The sequence below is a fragment of the Nylanderia fulva genome, unplaced genomic scaffold (assembly GCF_048542155.1).
Source record: "Nylanderia fulva isolate GAGA-0341 unplaced genomic scaffold, ASM4854215v1 Scaffold3, whole genome shotgun sequence".
Taxonomy (NCBI): domain Eukaryota; kingdom Metazoa; phylum Arthropoda; class Insecta; order Hymenoptera; family Formicidae; genus Nylanderia; species Nylanderia fulva.
Genome location: NW_028190368.1, coordinates 5,705,421 through 5,729,346, shown reverse-complemented (window position 1 = coordinate 5,729,346; position 23,926 = coordinate 5,705,421). Strand labels below are relative to the sequence as shown.

Here is a 23,926-nt window from a genome sequence, read left to right as displayed (position 1 = left end):
AGCAGAATATTATATATTTTTTATTTGATTAATTCTTGTATTAAAAATATATATCAAATTATCTTAAGTATATATTCTTGATTATATATTGTATAATACTTTATCCTCTCTGTTATTAGAATAAAAATTAGATAAAAATATTTGATATATTATAAAAATCAAAAATTAAAAAGAAGTATTTAAAAAATAGTAAAAATATTATATAGTATATTTTAGATTAATTAAAAATATACAGATATACAGAGAAAATTAAATTTCTCTGTAAACAAACACACACACACACATATATATATATATATATATATATATATATATATATATAGTAATATATATATAGTAATTTGCAAAATTTAATTTTTAACATATATTTGTCTTGAATATAAATTGAATAATAATATCTTATATGATGCAATAATAAATTCACGACATGTACAATATATCTTTTAATATATATACGTACAAGAATAATCAAATGAAAAATAGTATTCCGCTAATGATAATATTAAATTTAAGAGAGAGAGAGAAATATTTTATATATGAAATAATAAAACTTACTACAGTTTATAAATTAAAATTTAATAAATAATATTTGAATATACATATATAGAAGATCAATGTTTAAGCTATTTGGCTTTGAATTTTTTAAATCGAATTTTTTATCGATTCCTTAAGAGTATACATTCCCTGGTTTAGTGAAGAAACACAAGATCAAATTTCGTGGGTACGGAAATAACATTCGAGAGGAGGAGATAAGGTCAGTGCACAGGAAAACTAAGACAACATAACAGTCCAATTTGTCATTCTCCCGACACGCCTTCACGCGAGCTTTACTTTTTTCACCAGAGTCAGTGTCTCCTGCGACGCAATCGCAACCGCAAACCTGTGCTTCGCTGTAGACACCAGTTTCTAACAAAGAATTTGCTAATTAAAAATTTATCTAATTTATACGAGTGTCGTGTTTGAAGAAAATCCTATTAGCTTTGTAGAACAATGCTGATACAATGGTTAATGATTTTCTTTCTACTGGCGGATTTTATTCTATCGGATAGCGATGGATTACCGGTGAATTTTACGGAAAATGGACAGTTCACAAAAGGTGATGACGTTAATTATCCAGCCGAAGGATTTAACTCATCATCTGAAGCCAGTGATTCTGAAGTATCAATAAAAACCGGAAAAACTTCAACATGTTTGAATCAAGAGACAACGGATCATCAACTCAATGAAAATGAAAAATTGCCTATCGAGAATAATTACCAACGTTTAACTGCCGCTTTAATGAAGATCGCTAACATTCAATTATCTGAAAAGAATCCTGGACGATGTCCAGTGGCAAATGCCGTGCAAAATAAATCTACGTATTTGAAAAGGAGAATTTCTGACAAGATTACCAGAGACCCGATACCTTTTGATAAGAAATTTTCGAATCTATTCGAAGGCATTTTCAACAATATATTGAACAGTGGAATTCAGCAAGGGAACTTCCGCTGTCATGCCGTACAAGACATTTACATTCCGGACATAAAGGAGAAGGTTCCTTCATATTCGTGTACATTTGGAAACATGACGTTTATTCTCTCGAGCAAGAGATTTTTGCAAGATCGTAGGAGCAGTTTGCACATTAACATCGACAATGATACACTTCGTAAATTAAACAGCTCTACCGCAACTCCCACAAACAACCAGTTCAACATTATTCCGGCTATTTTAGTTTTGAAACCTTACCATGAGAATTATGATATACGTAATCCACCAAATTTTCAGGATCAAGTATAAACAATAAAAACATTGGGCGAGTAATTATATTAGCTTGGCTTATAATATAGCATTACAATTATTGATAATAGAATTAATATGAATTAATCAAGAATTTATTAATTAATAAAATAGGTGCTAAGATATAGAAAACATTTAAAAACAAAATTGTGACATAATCGAATCATTTGTAATGATACAAACAGCAACGATATTTTTGTCTCTTATAATATTTGCGATATTATTTACATATACGTATAATTTTTTACATATTTTATAAATGACTGGTGCAAAAAATGATATATATGAATTTTTATTGTGAATACCTGCAATAACTTTTTATAAGATTTTATTAGAAACAGTTCTAAAATAACTTTACACATACGACAATTGTATAATTAAGATAATTTACAATGCATAAACTATACACATTCAGAAGCAATTAGAACCATCAATAAGAAGTCTGTAATGTTTATTATATGATGGAATATTCTTTACGATAGCACAAACAAGTCTTTTCGTCAAAAATAGTGTAAACTAAAATCATAGAAATATTTTTCTTTTATCCAAGTGTGACTTCTATTGACTTGCTTTACGATATATAAAGTATTTATATAATCATACTTTGATTATTCTAATAATTTCTTTTACGAATATAGATTTTTTATGGTAAATTTTATAAAAAGTTTACAGTGTGATTACATCGAAAACGAAATTTTAAGAGAATAAAGTTAATTGGCATTTAATACTAAAAAAATCAAGACATTGTAACAAGTGTCCCTTCATATAAATTTTTTCCCGAGAGAAATTTGAATTGTTCAAAGAATTCGAAAAAATAATGCGGATATTGTGATATATCTCAATTATTGTGAACAAATAAATTATGAATCCGCGATTTCATCAATTTGTTCTGTAGAGTTTTTCGTTTTATCTTCACTGATTTTGCTTTCATCTGGCAAATCAATAGGCGAAATTTTATCTACATTTGACAAAAATGTAGCTGGACGTTGCTCCTTAATAGGCGGTTCATTCGATTCATCAGTTTCAGATACAGCATTGTCATGATGACGCGAAGGTTTCGAAATATTTCCGAGTTTAGTTATTTCCGATAGATCTGTCAAACCTTCGTTGAGTGGATTCTGTACTTTTAACGGTGCGACGAAATTGTGTGTCCTATCAGGTAGTGGTTCGAAATATTTAGGATTTGGAATGTAGAGTTCATTCGGTTTGGTTTCTTCTTTTTCAACTGCGATCGCTAATTTTTCTAGCTCCTCTTTTTCCTCCTCCGAAAGTGGGCTGACCTATAATAAATAGATAAAATGTTTAATATAAACTTGATTTATTTTATATAAAAATAATGTATTTTTGATAGGCTTTTATCTATATTTTTATATATTAATTATGGATTTAAATTAGAAAAAAAAATAAATAGAGTGTGTAATTTAGAAGAAAGGTTGTTCATGTTGAATGCAACGCATAGAGATAAAATATAAAATAAATTGTTAAATTTTCATTATCATGTGGATTTGATGAAATATACATGCAGAATGTAAAATAGTGTTAAATGATAACAATTTAAGTTATATATATATATTTTTTTTAATTGATATTTTATATTTTATCTGATTTTCTATTTTATAATTTATTTGAAGTTTTAAAAAAGTCGATTAAATGAAGCCATCAATCTATTCAGGAATTTATATTTTGCAATGTAATAAAAAAAGAAATTGAAGAACTGTTTGTTCATTTACACATCATAAACTCGCTTGTGAAGTTCAATCATGCTTAGATAAAATCTTTGAATACGTCGCTGCGTATCGATAAAACGACAAACGACGCGTTAGGTGACTCACAGAGATTTCTCTTTTAGATTATATACGGATGTCAAACGAGATGGATGTGCAGAAATCGAAAAATGCGATATATTCAAATTAGCTATTCCTTTTCTTAGAACATGCTGTTTGTCGCGGATACAATTTACATGAAGCAATCTTTATTTTTAATGATAAAAGCAAAGTGATGAATGTTCATCATTGAATCATCGATGAGATTTTATCCGCGCATTGTAACATCACTTGCATACTTTATCAAAACTTTTTGAAAATAATGAACGTCATCTAAGCATCTCTTTTCTTCAATTAAAAAAAAAATTTTTAAAACAATTGGTAAAAATATATTTGAGCAATTAATTACCAAGTATTTGAATAAACGTACTTTAAAGGCAGGTGGTTTCCGATTCTTCATTCTATTTCTCCCTTGATAACGTCTGCGTGGTCTGCTCTCATAATCATTAGGTAATGTGTAGATAGATAGAAGCTTTGGTTTGTTTCCCGGTTCATCATTGTTAGCAGTGGCAAATGAACGACTCTCAGCTGCTCTAGTACGCAGTGGGTTAGGATGACTCTTCTCTGAGTCTTCCAGAAATGCATTTATATCTTCGTCTTTAAAACCATCAGATTCGTGAGCGAATGTGTGATCATCTATCTTCTGCAAACTCTGTACAGTATGACGAAATTAACATCCCTGCAAACTCTTTCTTAATTTACGTGATATTTAAATAAATCGACGATTCTCTCATTATTATAACTAGCAACAGCTGTTCATACTTTTAAAATTTATAAAAATCTTTCCTCAATGGTAAAAGTCGACCAAACTGGCAATCATTTATTGTAAATAATTAGTTAAAATACAACGTTTCGGCTGTCATTGCAGCCCTTTTCAAGTAAATCTATACAAAGTTACATAAAAATAATTATAATTTTAATACACTTCATCGCAACAAATAATTATAAATTCATTGTTGCGATGAAGTGTATTAAAATTATAATTATTTTTATGTAACTTTTTATAGATTTACTTGAAAAGAGCTGCAATGACAGCCGAAACGTTGTATTTTAACTAATTATTTACAATAAATGATTGCCAGTTTGATCGACTTTTACCATTGAGGAAAGATTTTTATTAATTATTACTGGCGAACCTTAAGGATTATTATCTGTTTTAAAATTTAAACGTATATATATCAAATTATTAATACCTTAGCCGAATTTGACGTCTCTCCGAATGCCTCTGCCAAATCGGGATTTATTTCATCCAACGGTTCATCTCCATATCTTATATAAACGGGAACGTAACCCGGAATATTGGGTAAATATTGAAGAGGACTCGAATCTAGAAGAAAGATCGAATACTGCTTGTTGAGAATAAACGATGATAAAAAACGGCGTGTACGCTTGATACGGATGATCGCGCCAGAAATATACACTTGACTAGGCGAGCTTATTGGCTATGATAGCAATGCGGATATTTAATCCTATACATAGGGATTAACTAGACCAAGCGTTCAATTAGGTCCCATTTGCGTAGATCGCAAGTGATAACTTCTAATTTAACTGAATCCCTTTTTTAGTGTCTTTAAACAATTTATTCTATTTTTCTTCTAAAAGAAGAGGGAATAAATATAATTTTTTATATATTAAATATATATTTTATAATGTATATTTTTTTATAATCCTCAAAGTGTGTGTTGCTTCTTTATCTCTTTAGCTTCGTATCAGAATTCGGTTCAACTTACAATTAGTTGAAAATTATTCTTTTTCATACATTCTAAAAATTTTATTTCTACATAATTTTTAACATATAATTATAAATTTTATTAACTATATATCATAAAAATTATCCATTTCTGCGATTATAGATTCTTTGATAAAATAAAAATTGAATTTTTCTCAATAAAAATTTGATTTTGACTTTCTTAAACACTATTTTTTCTTTTTTGCAATATTTATTTTTAGTTAAAATTCTCGATAATTAAACTCAAATTCCACTTTCGGATAAAATAAACTCCGCTTGCAGTTAAAATAAGATTTGCTTGCTCCAAGTTCTTAATTCAAAGTAAAATTCTTTAAATTTCACTTTCATAATTAGATACTTCAATTTTTATAGGGGGAAGACATTTTCTTTAATTCGACTTGTGGTGTATTTGAAAAAGAAATTTGCGCGTTTTGTGTATAATTTATTATATCCTCAAATTTTATACTATTCGCAACGTCCCTTAGCGGCGAAAATCTTTAAAGCGCACCCCGAATAATCCCGAATTACGATCACTGCACAACATCACACTGATCCTTCTACATTATCGTGTCACACATCGATACTCGTGTCCGGGCGGGAATTTTGAACGTCCGTCGTTCTTTTCTTTTACTCACAGGCATAGCCAATGAGAGGTATCAGGAGTACCAGAAGGGAGATGGCCCTGGTACCACGCAGCGTTCCGCCAACCTGCATCTTTGAACGGTACTGGGCCCCCGGAACACGGGGCTCTCTCCTTTATATGTACGGTCCCCTACCCTCTGGCTGGTACCGCCGAGAGGCCCCTCGGGGTTAGCAGCGGATTCAGGAACGCTGTTCCGTTAATATCAGGGACAAAAAATCCAGTTCTCCTTTACTTTCGGCAATCGAGCCGAACGAGAGCAACTTATCACGATTCCTGCCTTTTATAATGATGATAGGTTTTGCGCGATCGGATCGTCGTATTTTACATAAGCCGTATAAAGTTATCTCAAACGTTATACTCACGAGGGAATCGATCTTCCTTTTTCAGGGTAGATGTTCCGTTTTTGCAACATTTTAATATTTTAAACATTGGTCTGTTAATAAAGTGATACTTTGAAGTCTGGCAGCGTAGACGGATAATTTTCCGTGCATTATAATTTTCTACATAAATGTAATGGTATAAATTGTAGGACGAAATCGCTTACATATTGCTTTTAAGTACGCAAGTGAGTAAATTGCTCGTGGTTTTTAAAATCTTGCATTATTTCTTCCCAATTTGCACTGCGCTGAAAAAAATTATTGAATTCGAATGAATATTTATTTCAATAAATCATTTATTTGAAACTAATAATATTGATTTAATGTGAAAAATATTTATTAGATATAATAAAATCCTTTTAAAAACAGGATAAATATTTATTTGTTTCAAATAAATTATTTATTAGGCAGTATTGAAATAAATATTTAATAATTTAATAATTTGTCTTCAGAGTGTACAGATTTAAAAACGCATCTTAAAGATTGAAGGTCATGATCATTGAATAAGATTCGCTCAATCATTGATAGTTATCTACTCGTCGAATATTTTTTGCATACCTTTCATCACGTGCTTATATATTTTGCATGTTTAATCAATATATATAATATTACATGATTTGACAATTCACTTCGGAATCATCTATCGCGCATCTCACACATTTGTTAAATATAAAAAAGACATTTTCGAAGCTCCGTTAGTGACAACGAACTTTTCATTTGTAAAAGACGACACACGCCAGACAGGTGACGGGTCTTCCTTTCCTTTCCGCAATGATGAAGTAAGCAAGATTTTGTCGGAAATCGTCTTGCAGTAATGAAGCATTCTCTGAAATACGACAACGCAACAACGACGGACGATAAACGACGCTTAACCGAGATTGGCATTAAAACGTCGCGTGTTCTTACTCACTTCGGTAAGAGATTCAGGCTGTTAAAGCTCATTTTTTTCTTTTTAACAAAGCGAGCTACCGTTAACCGTATCGCTTTCTTTTCTTCTCTCCCGGATCGTGAAGCTTCATCTTTCGAAGTCTCTTGTATTCGTGTCATTATATAGCTGATGCCGTTCAGCTCATTGGCTCCCTTTCATAATAACGTCTGTACGTTTTCTTTTTACGAGACACCCTCGTCCCGGATGATGAGATGCATTTATGTTTTTTAAAAATTCTTTTATTACTGAAATATTTTATCTTGCTTTATTCCACACGAGATGAAGGATTGCAGCGTTCAACGACAAACGTTTGTTCATTCGTTCGTCTCGATATATACATATATATTATCTATCTTGTTTTACAAGGTAATTTAATTAAACAAGTGAGCTGTCATAAGCAAGTCGCACAATATTTTGATGTAAACTGCGCGCCTCTTGATAAAACACTTCTTATGATGAAAAAAAAATGTTAATATCTCGTTTAATAGATGACTAAGCTAGGTAAAGCATGGTAATTTCTAATTTTATAGCCATAGATGCGAGATTTGTGGTCGTCGCTTGTTAGATCGAAGAAGAATGTGTAAATGCGCGTTATCGTGAAGAACATAATTCAGACAAATACTGTCGAGGTACACGTAGAAATCAATATGAAATACGATCCATTATTTATATATATTATAAGTTGAAAATCAGCTGAATATTTCTTTACGTCGTGAATAAATATTCTGATTCTTAACTTATAATTTTTTATCTCAAAGTAAGAATATTAAATGGTGTGACTTTTCTTGTAGCTAACAATAAGAGTAAAAATGTTTTATCATTGGATCAGTAAATCAAATAAAATAACCAATAAAAATTAATTTCGTTCGCCAGGAATGAAAAACTGAGGTTATAGATTTGATCTGACAACACTGGCTTCAAATTAGAGTTGTTAATATATATTTATTTGACGTTTTGACCATGCGGGTTGTGGTCCTTTTCAAAAATACAATTAGAACTTTAACGAGTTACAGCATTTCGTCTTTAAGATGTAAGAGCAAATTATGATTCGGAGAGATTTAACTTATGTCACCATACTACACCGTACAATGTGTTCTGTCAAGGTATGACGACACAAATGAAACTCGATATATATTTTTATTATGGTGACATAAGTTAAATCTCTCCGAATCATAATTTGCTCTTACATCTTAAAGACGAAATGCTGTAACTCGTTAAAGTTCTAATTGTATTTTTGAAAAGGACTACAATCCGCATGGTCGAAATAAATATATATTAACAACTCTAATTTGAAGCCAGTGTTGTCAGATCAAATCTATAACCTCAGTTAAAATAACCAACTTAATAATAGAGCTTTGTGACATAATAATAGATAGTTTTATGACAGAAGAAATGCTCTTCCTCTAGAGACTTTTTGTGAGAAGCTCGCAACAAGCATGTTGACTATAATTAGTTTAAGCAATTTTCATATTTAAGCAAATTGAAGCCATAATTAAGCAATTTTCTATAATTATTATTGCAAGCTGAAATGGAGTCTGCATTTTTTCTTTTTCTTCCTTCTTTCTTCTTAATACCATCTTATCGCGGCGTGCATAAGCCTCGAGAATATTGACGTATCCTGGGGGGAAAAGGTCAGGATCACTATTTGACCCTCGCGTGCTTACTGCAGGGAAGCGCTTCTTCGTACAGGTGATGACAGGACGAGAGTCGCACTATTAGCTTCGCTTGCTCGCGTGATAGCATTCGAGGGAGACTTAAAATTACGTCACTTTCCATTTTATGCCATTTCTACTAGTCTACCTTGATAGACTGCAAAACGAGTTACTTCTGCAATGAGTTGTACTTTATCCACTTTTTCCAAGTAAACATCAGTCGATCAGTATCGATGTAGATTGATTCGTAAATAGAAATTTCTAACTCATTATAAAATCATTTTTTATGTGTCGTTCAATATTTTCACTCCCATATATATATATATATATATATATATATACGTATTCAATGTATATTTAATATATTTAAATATTTTAATGTATTTAATATTTATATTATAATAAATATTGTATATATATATATATATATATATGTTTAATATATTACAAATATTTTACAATATATTTAAATATTATACAAAATAAAATTGTTTTAGTAATATATAGATATCCTTGAATATGATTGTTTATTAATTGAATATTATATGACAATTATAGGCACAATGAGAAGAAAATATATATAAAAGATAAGAAAAAAGAGAGAGATCTCTCAAATATTATTTGTTAATAAAATTTCACGAAGCATAGATACATGTTATATTAATTTATTGAATAATCTGTTATAATACATGAGAGTTTAACATTTTACGATAATCTTAATTTATAATCAAAATTTTCCAGATATAATATGACAAGAGAGAGGAAAATTGAACTATGTCATTTTCTATTTTGCGATATAATAGTCGCTTAAATCATATATATCATAGTTGATCGTCACCCCTTTTCCGTTTGATCGAATCAAGGTAGGGAAGATAAGTAACGCGTAGTCACCTAGATGTATACGTATATTATCAGATATATACATACGTATATGATCTTGTGCATTAAATTTCCGTCTCTATTAAATGTACTCTCTGGCTTGCGCTAGTGCATATTGACAATATACCTTATTGGGATTTTAATGTGCAATTACATTTTCAACGACAAAATATAGAGTATCATTTTATAAAAAATTCAAGAAAATACGAAAAAATTAATATCACCATTAATATTGTAACAAACAATAATATGTTTATACTGTCACATAATTATAAATAAAATGATTAATATAATTTTTTGCGTTGTGCAAATATATAGAATAAATATAATGTATAAATATTTTTCTATAATCATATATAATTATATGAATGATATATATATATATATATAAAGCGAATACGCGCCGCAAAAATTCACAATAATATAATAATAAAAAGAAGCAGATGCAATTTTGAGTATCAACAAGCATATAAAAGAGGTAATTCATCGAAATTATTGATGACTCAGGATTAAAATGGAATTGTAATCGCAAAATTGATACAACGTGGCATGTTATTGTTAAAGCAAGTGCGAATGATTGATGCTAGTCAGCACTCGCGCTTCGCCGATTCGCATGCAGCTCATGTGCGTTACGTCAAGAACGCGACGCGAGTAGATCAATTGCAATTCTGCCAAGCAGGATGGCTCTATTGTAATACAGGCCGAATAGGATCATCGACGAAGGTCGCCAATATCTGTCTAGATCTCCACCGATTTCCGATGCGCTTCTCGACGCGCTCTTGCCAATTTTTTCTTCCCTCGCGAACATCATTTTTCGCGACACGTCGCGTCGCTTCTACCTTCGAAAACTCCGCGACGACGACCCCGATCCTCCTCGAAACGTTCATAAAGTGGCACGCGCAAAACGGTCGGACACGCAGTTATTGCATGCTAATCGGTTAGCACGGAATTCTCGTTTAGAGCCGTCAGAATCGTCGCCTCTGTGTATGCAAATGTAACGCGACAGCGTGGAAAATGTTTTTCCAGCGAGCTCGAAGAGGAGAAAGCTCGTCGTTTGCTCTCGCGCGTTGCATCAACTCGATGCACCGACCGGGCTTTTCTATGCAGATTCCAGTCGTACGCGACGCAACCGGTTCCTTTTACGATCCCCCGAGAGGCTCTCCCTCAGGGGATTAAATTAAAGCCTGGTGTCGTGTGCTCTCTAATCGCCGGCGATCTTGAGTCACACGGCATCGAGTCGTAGAAGATATCGCGACGCGATATTTCATCCCGTCCAATTGCCATCGTTATTATTACGATTATCGCGCCGATGCTGGACGAATGCTAACAGGTGATTTTGCTCAACGGACCAGGCTTGCTCTCTTAACGAACCACATCACTTGACGTATTTCATATTTTATGTATGCAGATATGCAGCGCACTGTATTAAAATAAAATGTCACTTGTGTCCGGCGCTGCGCTATTAATATTCAACTACTGTATATAACTATTATTACGAGAAGTCCCATTATTCGATCTCAGTAAATAAATAAGATTATAACTTTCGTTAGAGAACGTCAACTTTATCAAATATCGAAGCAATTTTATTCTTCAGTTCTGTCCTTATAATAAATATAACACATAATTATATATATGGAAAATAACGATATCTGATATTCGAGATGCTCGGTTCAAATATTTGACACGTGTATATGTAAAGATAAGATATATAGTAGATAATACAATTCAATAATAATTTGATGTATAGAAATGTAGAAAAATATTTTTAATAATTAATAAATATACCTGCATTTTCTATTAAAAAATATATTAATATATAAAGAAAATCTTATCTATTTAAAATATTTTTATTTTGTGTTTACACATGTGATGATAAGATGAGCTTATAAAAGTTTGGCATGTATATTATTGTCGAATTGTAATTTGATGAAAGGCGCAGGATGTGACTGAATGCACGAGTGCAAAGGTTAATGGTAATTACATATATTTTTTATTTTGTATTTTGAGTGAAATTAGATCACTTATTTTCGTATTTGTGGCGGATGTAACTAGTAAGCGGTCTATTCACCTGTTCAACGTATTTTATAGTAAAGCTTAATTCATCGATAATGTTGATGTATTCTATAAAAAATAAAATAACGAATAGTAATATGGAAAATATTTTAAGTTACATAAGAGACAGTGATTAATGTTTCGAATGGCCAGATATATTTGCTTCGGAATATTCGATCATTAAGAGCAATAAAGACTAAATAAATTCTGTCGGCAAATATCTTACTTACGATATTTTCGTGAAATATTTGTGTGCAAAGCAAAGATTCTTGTATTTGTATTTGTAATAGTACACAATTCCTATATATAATTTCGTCATTATTTTATTAATACACACCTTTATATTATAAATGACAGTTCAATTATCTTGATGATCTATGATCTTTTTGTTCTTCGTCGCTTAATAACTTGTTATTCGTCGATATAAAACGTTAATTAACCGTAGCACGAATCCGGTTTTAGCCGGAACGATTTTCTTATCAATCTTGATGAATTAGTTAGTATATTGAGTTATAGTTAAAGACAGTTATTAACCTGTCATGATCATTTTTGATGATAAAGTTAACGACGCTTTGACATTTTGATATAACATGGGATTTATAACGAGATAAATTATTGATTAAATCTACATCCTCATCTCATTATATGGATTAATAAGTTCTGATTAGTATTATTATTTGAAGCAGACAGTTTATATCTTTAATAACTATTTATTGATTTTTAAATAACATGTAATTAACCATATAAATATAGGATGTAATATGCTATGTCTACGTTTTTTAAATACGATATTAATATTAATGAGCAATAAAAGCGTGCATGTAAAAAAACTTTAAATGCACTAATATTTTGTTTCTTTCTCGTTATTAAGTATACAAATGACAAAACATTTAGAAATGCAATGGCGCTTGGCGAAAACTTCTATATCTAAATACAATATCTTCAATACCTTGTAGCACTAATAATAAGAATTTCTGGCACTTGGAGTGTTGTTCCTCGAGGAATCGAGGCATACCAGATTTACGTCACTTGTCCGAGTGAGTTTTTATAACCCGCTGCTGGTACACCCAGTTTTTCTCAGCAGTAACGCGACTCGTGATCGCGACGAACTTCACGAGTTCGCCGACCAGAAAATACGCGCGAATGTGTTAACACTTTAGAGTAAGTAGAAGAAGAAACCGAGCGACTTGCATCTCACGACGATTGATCGGACTCAATGAGTATTCGATGACCCGTAGACCCACATTTTCTTCGGGTCAGTGTGTGATGCACGCTTTTACAATTTATCCATTTTAAAATCTATCCATTTTTTATAGCTCAGCTATTAGATGGAATTTTATTGTTTCAAAGGAAACTACACTTTTTCTAATTTTGTAAAAATTTATATATAATAGATTTCTCTTTCGATTCAAACAGATGGTATGTAAAATTATATACATTGTGTAAAATGATATAAAATGATGCGTTCTTCAATACTGTAAATAACGCGGACATTTTGCTTGAAATGTTTGTTTTTCTCTTACTATTCTTATCTTACATGCTTATTTCTATTATGTACTGATTTTTTTAATCAAACTTTCCTTGGGGCGGAATCTGACCTTTATTTTAATAATAATCCTTTCTAATGTAGAATCTTGGGGAAAATGAAAGAGATAGTAAGAATCGTGAGTAAGATGTAGATAAAGAAAATTCTGAAGAATGTAAGACGCAATCCGTAATTGTTGTATAGCCACGGCCGTGAAATTGACAGGAAAAAATGACAAGTTGCTGACGCACGTAACAAATGAGCGAATAAATCACTTTAATCATGAAAAGCGAATTCCTGTCTTCATAACACTCGGAATGCAATATTCTTACTTTCAATGATTAATTATAGGTTTGCCGATAAAGTTAGCGAATCATCAGCTTATTCGACAAATTCTGCCACCGAAAATCAGATTTCCGAATAATCCTCTCCGAAACCTCTTTCTATTTTGTGCTGCGAGAGAAAGGTGATGAGAGGAGCATCGCAACGTTACCGTTATAAGTTCACCCGACATTTTCGCGCCATAATTATTATTGCAGACAGTCGAACCGGTGCATCGTTGAAATGATGCTGCAGTGCTCTCGCGTATACCGGTCGTATTTATAGAGAGGCCAGTTATATAGAAGATTGTGGTGTCTACAGATCCAGCGCTGATAGAAACGCGCGCGAGTTACTTACGAAGCCGATCTCGCGAAACGAGAAAAGAGCGGAAAATAGCCGGAGCAAGATTGCAATGTCGTCGTCGCCATCGCCGCTGTCAGGTGCGGTGTTAGTTCTAGTGAATTACAACGGGCTGATAATGTGGAACAAGTTCCGCCGTGATAAAGTGCGAATTCGAGAGTACGCATTACAGCTCGCGAAATGTTCGGAGAATGATACTTTATCGCTCGCATCGCGAAGCTAATATTTTCACGTGTATTATGAGTCTTTTTTTATTCTAATCTAGAAGATAGCTATTTGAATATTTTTCAAGCTAAATCGTGACAAAATGTAAAAAATTCTAGAAGGTAAATAAGAATAAGAGATTGTTAATTAATGTTTCTCTCAAAGCATGACGATTCTTCTCTTCAAAGTAGGAAAACTTTCCGAGTTTGCGGATTAATAAAAAAAATTAATAATAATGTATACACGTGCGTGCAAATGACGGATTATTATCTTATTATCGTAAGTGCAATTCTATCAAGAAACATAGGAATTAATAGATTATTAAAGCCACGAGGAAAATACAGGTCCAATGCATGTTTCATTAACAAGCAGCGCTTCTTCCGTTGAAGATTAATGAAAAATTATAATCGCGTACCTCACATAATTACCTCTATATAGGAATACATTTACATCCGAATAATAGCGAAACGTACATTTTATATTAATTTTTCTTATTTATTCACGACTAACAACGCGCCAATACAAGTGTGTGTTGTACAAAAGAATATGTTACGTTACAATATTTTGAGAGTCTTATTGAGTGTTTTTGTGTGATGATACGAAGTATTTGAAAAATTTTACATACTGTAGAATCGAAGATGAAGGCAGCATAAATCATTAATGGTAATATGTTTATGTGATTATTTATATATGCTTTGTTCATTTTTTTCCCCTGAAAAAATAGCGGTTTTAACTGGTTGTAAATATAAGCTATCGATAAATAATATATATGAAATAATCATCTTGAATAGAATACCCACCAACTTCCAGAAGAAGATGAGGCCGAAGCTTGAGCAGAAGATTGGGAATACGAACCGCCGCCGCCGCCGCCGCCACTAAGGACACAAAAAATTTGATAAAAATTAATAAATGTGTTGCATGGTCTTTTTTTTTTTTACGCAATTTATCACTGCATTTAAGAGACAGAATTTTACCCGCAGGTGTTACAGCCGCCGCCGCCGCCGCTTGGATAATATTGTCCGTGGCCGCCTCTACGATAATGACCTGCTCCTCCTGTAATACGACGAGGTACTGGTACTATTACAACCGGTACAACTGCTACATGTCCTAAACAAAGCGTGCCCGTGTTATGCGTTAATGAGGTTTAGAAATAGCAATGTATTAATATTCAGTTACGATGCGATACTTCAAATGTTATATTTCTATTAAGTTTTTTGTTATACCTGATTTGCAAATTTCAGCTGAGATAAGCAGCAAATTTTTATTATTAGTATCTTGTTATTAGTATTTTTCTTATACATATATGTAAGATATTTATTTAATACCTTGTTATTAGTATTTTTCTTATACATATATGTAAGATATCTATTTAATACCTATCAAACATTTGAAATTTTTTTATTTGTGTTCAGTCGGTTTTTTAACTGAATTTCTTTATGATATGAAGAACAATATATGTAAAAACATGCGCGATTTATAACTTATTTTTCAATTAAGATTACATATGCAAAAATTGAAAAGATTATGCAGCTTGTTAAACTTGAAAAATCTAAAAAAAAAAAAATCAGCGCGATCAAAGATGTATTTTAATTCCCAGAAACATGCAAACAACAAATAACTCGTTTGCGCAATAGCTAATACAATATTTTGATGCAACTAGATAATTATTATTGTCGATATGTAACATAATTATAGTAATATATAGACAAACGATTATATTAATTATATATTATAGTTAGAAACAATCTTGATGTCATATATAGATCTCAAAAAAAAACTATCGGAAAAATGTAATTTTAACTGCAATTATTTTCATTTTATCAATATGGAAATACATTTTTCAATGAAACTTAAAAGAGTTTAAAATTTGTCATAAAATTTTTCTGATTTTTAATAATAACTTTATAAACAAGTTTTAAATTGAGATTTTATTGAAATCAATTTTAGATCAACTGAAAAATATAATTGTCCATTTTCTTTGCTTATAGTTCTTTTTTTCCTCTCTTTTCCGAAAATTTATATTTTCAGATACTAACTAGAAAATTGAAAATGCTACATTATTTTTTATCGAGAGAGATCAGTTTTACATCGGCAAAAAAGCATAAATAGCGGAAAAATTTTGCACGACGCGATTTCGAACATACATACTTCAATATATTTCCAGTTATTAATGACAGTCACTAGTATTAAAATATGAATTTTAGAAATAATCGACCAAACTAGCAGGTAAAATCGTTTATTTAATTTCACGACGTTTTGACTATACGAGTATGGTTGTGGTCCTTTTCAAGTGCAAAAATAAAATTAGTAAAAATTAACTCTCATCATAAGGCAACAATCAATTTATAGTAAAAATATACAAGTCAAAATTAAAATTAAATTGAAATTGTGAGACAGGCTGTCTCACAATTTCAATTTAATTTAAGGACCACAACCATATGGTCGAAACGTCGTGAAATTAAATAAACGATTTTCCCTGCTAGTTTGGTCGATTATTTCCAAAATTCATACTTGAGTATAAATAAATGTTATTAATGTTAGTAAGTGAATTTGTCTATTGATAAAAACGTAGATATTTAAGAATCGCCAGACAGAATTGAAAAAAAAGGTAAGAATCTTCTCTCGACCGTACTGGCAAATATTATTTATCCAATCACAACGTTTCGACCCTTCTTTGAATCTTGACGTGTTGTCAAGCCGACACTATGTTCGTTCTTGACATCTTAAAATTATAATTTTATTTTTATTTTTACAAGTATGTTTCGCTTCTTTTTATCATTTTGTAATATTGTTAGTGAAAAAGTAATTTTGTTTTTTATTGTATTAATCTCTGTACTGTATTTCTTCTCTATGTATATCTAGATCACTTGATAAGGACTCAAAGAAGGGTCGAAACGTTGTGATTGAATAAATAATATTTGCCAGTACGATCGAGAGAAGATTCTTACCTTTTTTTGTCTATTGATGTTATCTACGTCCACGATTAGGACCATAACTCACCACCACCACTAGGATAACCTCCTCCGCCGCCACCGCAAGTAGGACAGTAACCACCTCCGCCGCCACCACTAGGATACCCACCTCCTCCATATCCTCCACCTCCGTATCCTCCGTATCCTCCGCACTTCATACAGATCGTTCTCTTTTGTCGATTAGCTTTCTTCTCAAAATCTGGCTTCAAAGCCGAGTCTATCATACTCTGCGCCTCTGTCTTTTCCAATTCCATTCTGAGCACTTTCGACTTATTGTCTACGTCGATCTTGTCGATCTTGAAACCTTGGCTTTCCAATTCTGCCGCGAATTCGTCGAGGTTGGCGGGTGAATGTCTTTCTTTTTCTTCATCTTCATCTACCACCACTAAGAAAACAGTGGCCAAGGGCTCTGCAAAGATACACTTATCATTCAAGATTTTGTTTAATGACATTTATTTATATTTCTAATTTATTTATTATTTTTGTCGTGTATGGAAATATATAAAATATTTGCGAAAAAAAAATACGTAAAAAAATTGACGTCGAATTTGTATTTATTATTAAAAGAAATCATTCGCACGCTTACCTAAGATGTCAGGTACAGTTTCGATGATTTCATTTTCAAATACTTCCTCTGACGTTCTGCCGCTGCTGTTTTTTACAGCGTACAGATTAATTATGTAGACTGTGGCATGGTGTTCCTTCTCGTCCAACGGCGGCGGCTGTAACTCGGTTGACAACGTGTGTTCTTCGTGAGTGTTTACCTCCGGGGCTGATCACGTTAAAAAACAAATCGATCATTATGTGAACAAAAATAAGCAGATTACGTCGATCGGCACGAAGCATAAAGAATCTTAAACTGATTGCGATTGGAATTCCAGCGCATGCACTCTGACATCACTGTTATTTTCAGAGACATCTTGTCTGTTGCATGCAAAATTAATTACAGAGCTCGGGCAGCTGTCTTCTATATTTTTCAAAACGGTCTTTAAGATTGCGACGCATGAATAGGTAGTTTCTCAGGGAAATAAAAATATTACAAGTATTTATTTGTTAACTTTACTATTTTAAATAGTAGTATACAATTAAGTTAAAAAGAAATTATGAGAATGTATCACGAATGTATATCATTTTTTTTTTGCTAAAAGATTATTATTTGCAAAAAATTATGCAAAATAGTAATACCAATTTACCATACAGATTAATTCCCAAACATTAATGTATCTAATAATTATTAATGTATTAATCTTTGCAACTACATATATGCCTTATTTTATGTTTTATTTCTTTAAAAAATCACAATTTGTTTATTTGTTTAAATTGCAATCCAGATTTAATATTTAATAATAGGAACATTTTATATACATATACCTTTATTAAATAATTAATTAGAAATAAAAATATTCTTATGACAATGCAATTACGAATTGTATTAAATTAATTTTAAAAAATATATAACTATCCGCTTTTTTTGTGGTAGGAAAGTTTAATATACCGTTATACGCAAAAATAATTTTTTTTAAATATGAATTGCAATATTATGTATAATTGTATATATTCTATTTTTATGGAAAACATTATTTTCTTACCTGGTACTTCAGTCGGCAACCCTGAAAGGGTTGCGACAAATGTAAAAAGGAGCACTATTTCAAGAGCACGAATCATCATCGTGAGAGATGTTCAATGTTCCCGAGGAAGCACTGCATGTCGATCTTTTAATCTTGACGCTTTTATAGTCATCGATACGATACGCGTCTGATCCTGATGAATTATATAACGCGAACCACCTCCATCGCTTTTTGCTGCACATTGCACACCGCGCTTCGCGTCGACCAACGCTGACTTTTTTAAATTTTCCAAGGGAATCCCCGTCAGATTGGTCATGTATATAGTGCATACATGACCAATCTAAAATGTACTTTTTGTCGAGATTAATGTGCGCGTTTAATTGTGCGCGCCACAAGATGAAAGTGAATATTGAATATAAAGTGGAAAACAAGAAATGTATAATCTCTATGTACAAATTCATCTTGTAATTTTTCATAAGTGTTGTGTAATAATATCTTGTCATTTTTCATAAGTGTTGTGTAATAATATCATTAAAAAAGTCCGTGAAAAAATTAATTTTTTTCTAACATTGTCTTTAAAGAGTTTCGAATAATTAAAACTTATTTTACGTATTACTAAATGCTTTAAAAATTGATCTAGTATGACAAAAATTAACATTTTTTAAATATATAAGATGCAAATGTAAAGTATAAACGTATAAAAAATAATATCGCGATAGTTTTTAAAATATCTTTTGAGAATGTATAGTTTTTATTTTATTCAGGTTTATTGCAATATTTACAATTAGTATTGATTTGTTCTTGATATAAATTTTTTAAAAATAAATGGATTTTTAAAAACATACACATATTAAAAATAACGTATGCTTCATTATATTTATAGAACTTTTTATAAAAATGTAAACATTTATTAAAGATAAGAATTACTGTAACATGTAATATATAAATATGCAAAAGCGTTTTTATATAACTCTTTATATACATATATACATATATATGTCATTGTGTGTGTATGTGTAATGTATATTGTAAATTTTTACTTTTTGATTTTTTAAAAATAATATTAATGAGAAAACAAAATAACTGATACCAACAATAATACTAAACCATGAATTGTTGATATCGACAAAAAATCGTAAAAAAATTAATATCCATATAATTAATCATTTTTTATTACGCCTAATGTGTTATTATAGAGACGAACAGAAAATGAGAGAATTTAGTCTTCATTAACTACTAAAATCTTTAAATAAACGACTACTGAGAAATTATATAAACTGGTGATGTACCTGTGTATTCGGCGAATTATGCATATCATTAACATGTAAAATAATATGTACGGGTATATTATTGTTGGTCATCATTTTACCATTAATCTTATTATTAGTAACAATATTTAATTATCCAAATATTTTTACTTGTGACTGTATATCTCATCTATCTATTTATCAATATATAAATAACAATATAAAAAATTATATTAATAAGTATTTATTTCAATACTGTCTAATCAATTATTAATTTTTGAAACAAATAAACATTTATCTATATTGAAGAGGATTATTTTATATCATATAAATATTTTGCACATTAAATCAATATTATTAATTTTAAATAAATTATTTATTAGGCAGTATTAAAATAAATATTTATTCGAATTCAATAAATTTTATTCAGTGTACGTATGTATATATATATATATATATATATATATAATAAAAAAGTAAAATATGGCAAGTTACATTATTTCAGAAAGATTAAAGTTCGTATAAATTAATAAAAATAAAGTTATATTTAAAAAAAATTAATATAATATATATATTTTTATTAATTTATTAATATATTAATTTAAATCATTGTAGAGAGATATAACTTTTAATTTTTTTTATTTCGTATATCTTTTGATAAACTTTAATTATTGTATTATATGTATACTTCGATTAATAGTAGAATGAATCCAAGGCATCAAATTATATTACTGTAATTAGAAACACTTTACATACAATTAAACATAAAACGATGCTGGTTCATCAGGATTTCCTAACTCGAACATATATGTATACAGGTAATTAGTGTTACGGAGTCATATTCTCTGTTGTCACGCTTAATGGATCTGTCACACACAAAATACATCAAGAATATTAAAATGTGCACGATTCTTTGTCAATTTGATTTGTCCATTATTTTTCTTCTCAACACTGTCTCACATTATGAAACTTTTATAAGATAGTATTGACTTATTAATTTTGAAACAACTTCATTTATATTAATTTTAATATTAATGTATAAAAATATAACTTGCATATTTTATTTAAACTTGACACCAATTTTAATCACGTTGAAGCTGCTATATGTTAATTCTTACAATGATTAACACTGCGGTTTGAAATAACGATCAAGTTACATATGCAAATCCAGTTAATATTATCTGTTTACTTCTCAATGCCGCAAATAGCATTCGTCTGTGTTGCATCCGTTGATCATGTTATTGCGTACCAAGCTTATATATAAATTTTCGTATATTCTATCACATGAACATTTCATTTTACTTCTTAAACAAAAAACAAGTTTTCAAGGTACAATTTATATTAAAAAAGCATTAATATATATTTTTATATATGATGATAATCAATGATGATAAGCAATAATCATATTTAACAATTTATACATACGATATATGTACATATATAGTATACACTTTCTCTTTCTCTATATACAAACACAGTAAACACACGCATATCAAATAACAGCTTTGTATCGCAAAATATTATTTTATAAATTTGCTTGCGTATGTCACTCTTATCGATGATTTCGTCATGTATATACGTGCTTTTTCTACCGTATCAATTAAATATTTTAAAAAAATAATATTTCTTACTTACGTCATCGATAACACGATACACGCGCGTTTGCAGGAGGAAATGATTAGAATTACTAAGAAATGTTAAAGCATGTACATTCGATTTTTCTCGGATGGTCCATAATTATTTCCGGCTATAGTTAGTGGGAACATCTACTGTTTCGTATAATCGGTTTATTCGAATTGTGCGTAACTAAAACCGCACAAGCCGTCGACAACACATATCACCTTTCTGTCGACTGCAAAAGAATGCGAAGTTCGTTTAGCGTTGGTTGATAGAGGTAAATCGGATCCAGAAATAATCGCTCTCGATAGAGTTATGAGAAAAATCCCTTTGAAAGATATTGATTCGCTATTGATCTGAAAAAGATCCATTAATCAATTAACAGATCATAAATATTCAGGACAATTTTGTAACAATTTAACATTAATGCGAGATTTTTGTCTCTTTTCTAATATTTTTTTATTATTTTACGTAGAAAGATTAACACCGATATACATATATTCTATTGCTATAAGTAATTTATGTTTACAATTTATGTGATAATAGTTGTATATCATTTTAGTTATTTTTCAGCATTAATTGTGTATACATAATTGCTACGCTGTATAACGCGGAAAATTTTTCGAAATAGATTTACTCCGAACAAATAAAAGAACAATGTTGTGCGCGCATTTGTAAATTGCCTTCATGATTCAATCTTAATTTGATGATTATATAGATGATTTAAACGAGTATATATGTATAACAAAGTCATAAAAATCAAATAATTATCAGTGAATCGTAATTATTACATATACCATTACAAAAAATATTTTATACAACACAAATTTTTAAAACTTTACTTCACTTTATGTAAAAGAAATGTTTAAAAATTTTACAATTTCGGAAATATAAAATATTTACGCATTTTATTAATTTTATTGACAACAATATTGACTGCTAAAAATTGACACATTTTAAGCCATGATATTTCTAATTATTGTTCTATATTATAACTAATATTATTATAACTTTAAAATGTTAAAAGAATAATAATTTCACAGGTCAAATATTAACGTTCAAAGAAATAAGTACATATCTCTCGCATACGGAAGAAGCTGATGAGCATACAATTATCTTATAGCTTAGAAAATTAACTGCACGCTAAAATATCCGGGGGAATTTTCTTGCGTTGCTATCAACAACTTAGTCATTCAGTGCGATTATTATTGCTAAGTTTGTACCAATTCTTGATAAAAAAACCAAAAAGATAAGTAGTACTGATTACCGGTCATTATGTTAATTTTTACATCTTATTACGCGTGTCCAGCATTATGTCATAGCATTATTGGTGCGCGTATATATATTATTAAATAAAAAAAAATCGATTGACATGTGATAGCCTCAACCTTGTGCCCCTTAAATAAATGTCGGGTTGTCCCATCTTAATTGCAGCGTACGAATAATGAAATCTCGCAGATAATCCTCGACCGGTTCCACGATAATTATTTTCGCCGTAGCTTTTTGTGAGTCAAACTGTTGTGAGATGATCGGTGAGTCATCAGTCGAGACCTTGAATCGCATATATGTATTTCAGGCTTCTCACAGATTCACCGTTGATTCGATTACAGGTTCCTCATCGATGATCTCGTATTTCTATTTAATTTTTTGTATAATTTTTTATTCAATATTAATAATAGAATTATTTTTTATATAATAATATATGTTTAAAGAGAGAAAAAGAGAGATCGAATTCGTTTTATAGATAAATATTTGAGTGCTATTTTATTTTATTCGTTTTCGACTTTTAAGAAACTTAAATTTTTCTATTTGTATACTTCACAAACATGGAATGATGAGCGCAACATCTTTCTGAGAAATCGAATTCATGGAAAGATACTTGTTTATTTAAATCTGTATACGATTAACTACTATCATTATATATATTAATGATGTACAAATAAAGAAAACAGCGTATGATATCACGTCAGCTATTGTAATCTGTCAAAAATTAACTTATCCCAAGATTCTTCTAATTGATAAATAATTATTCGAAAATTAAATAAAATATATATAAATTTGGCAAAATTGATTTCGACGTAACTAGCAATTTTATTCAATACTTTCACGATGTTTCGATCATTTGGTTGTGGTCCTTATCAAGTGAGAATTCCATCAATTAAAATGAGATTAACGCAACATAAAACCGATTTTATTTAAAATTAATAGTTAAAAGAGGAACACGTCCCATCGCTATGATGTTTAGTCGTTGAC

At 30.3% G+C, this 23,926-nt stretch overlaps 3 protein-coding genes across 6 annotated transcripts; 1 reads left to right on the top strand and 2 right to left on the bottom strand.

The window, feature by feature from the left end:
- Positions 1-521: 521 nt before the first annotated feature.
- On the top strand, positions 522-2,938 carry LOC146722580 (uncharacterized). Its single transcript, XM_085484249.1, has one exon. It carries the CDS (start codon positions 991-993, stop codon positions 1,774-1,776), a length of 786 nt encoding a protein of 261 aa, XP_085340375.1. The 5' UTR covers positions 522-990; the 3' UTR covers positions 1,777-2,938.
- LOC114933481 (uncharacterized) lies at positions 2,088-6,075 on the bottom strand. Its single transcript, XM_029306098.2, has 4 exons — positions 5,964-6,075; positions 4,793-4,926; positions 3,970-4,251; positions 2,088-3,056 (listed from the first exon to the last, which is right to left on the bottom strand). Exons 1-4 carry the CDS (start codon positions 6,040-6,042, stop codon positions 2,637-2,639), a joined length of 915 nt encoding a protein of 304 aa, XP_029161931.1. The 5' UTR covers positions 6,043-6,075; the 3' UTR covers positions 2,088-2,636.
- Positions 6,076-14,743: 8,668 nt separating this feature from the next.
- LOC114933454 (uncharacterized) lies at positions 14,744-18,962 on the bottom strand. Of its 4 annotated transcripts, none has more exons than XM_029306047.2 (6): positions 18,831-18,962; positions 17,828-18,013; positions 17,270-17,650; positions 15,244-15,376; positions 15,070-15,144; positions 14,744-14,981 (listed from the first exon to the last, which is right to left on the bottom strand). In XM_029306047.2, the coding sequence occupies exons 1-6, from the start codon at positions 18,907-18,909 to the stop codon at positions 14,969-14,971; spliced, it is 867 nt and encodes a 288-aa protein (XP_029161880.1). In that variant the 5' UTR covers positions 18,910-18,962; the 3' UTR covers positions 14,744-14,968. The 4 variants fall into 4 exon arrangements, with proteins under 4 accessions (XP_029161880.1, XP_029161881.1, XP_029161883.1 ...); XM_029306048.2 differs by having other exon boundaries at positions 15,244-15,322; XM_029306050.2 differs by having other exon boundaries at positions 17,351-17,650.
- Between the last annotated feature and the right edge of the window lie 4,964 nt (positions 18,963-23,926).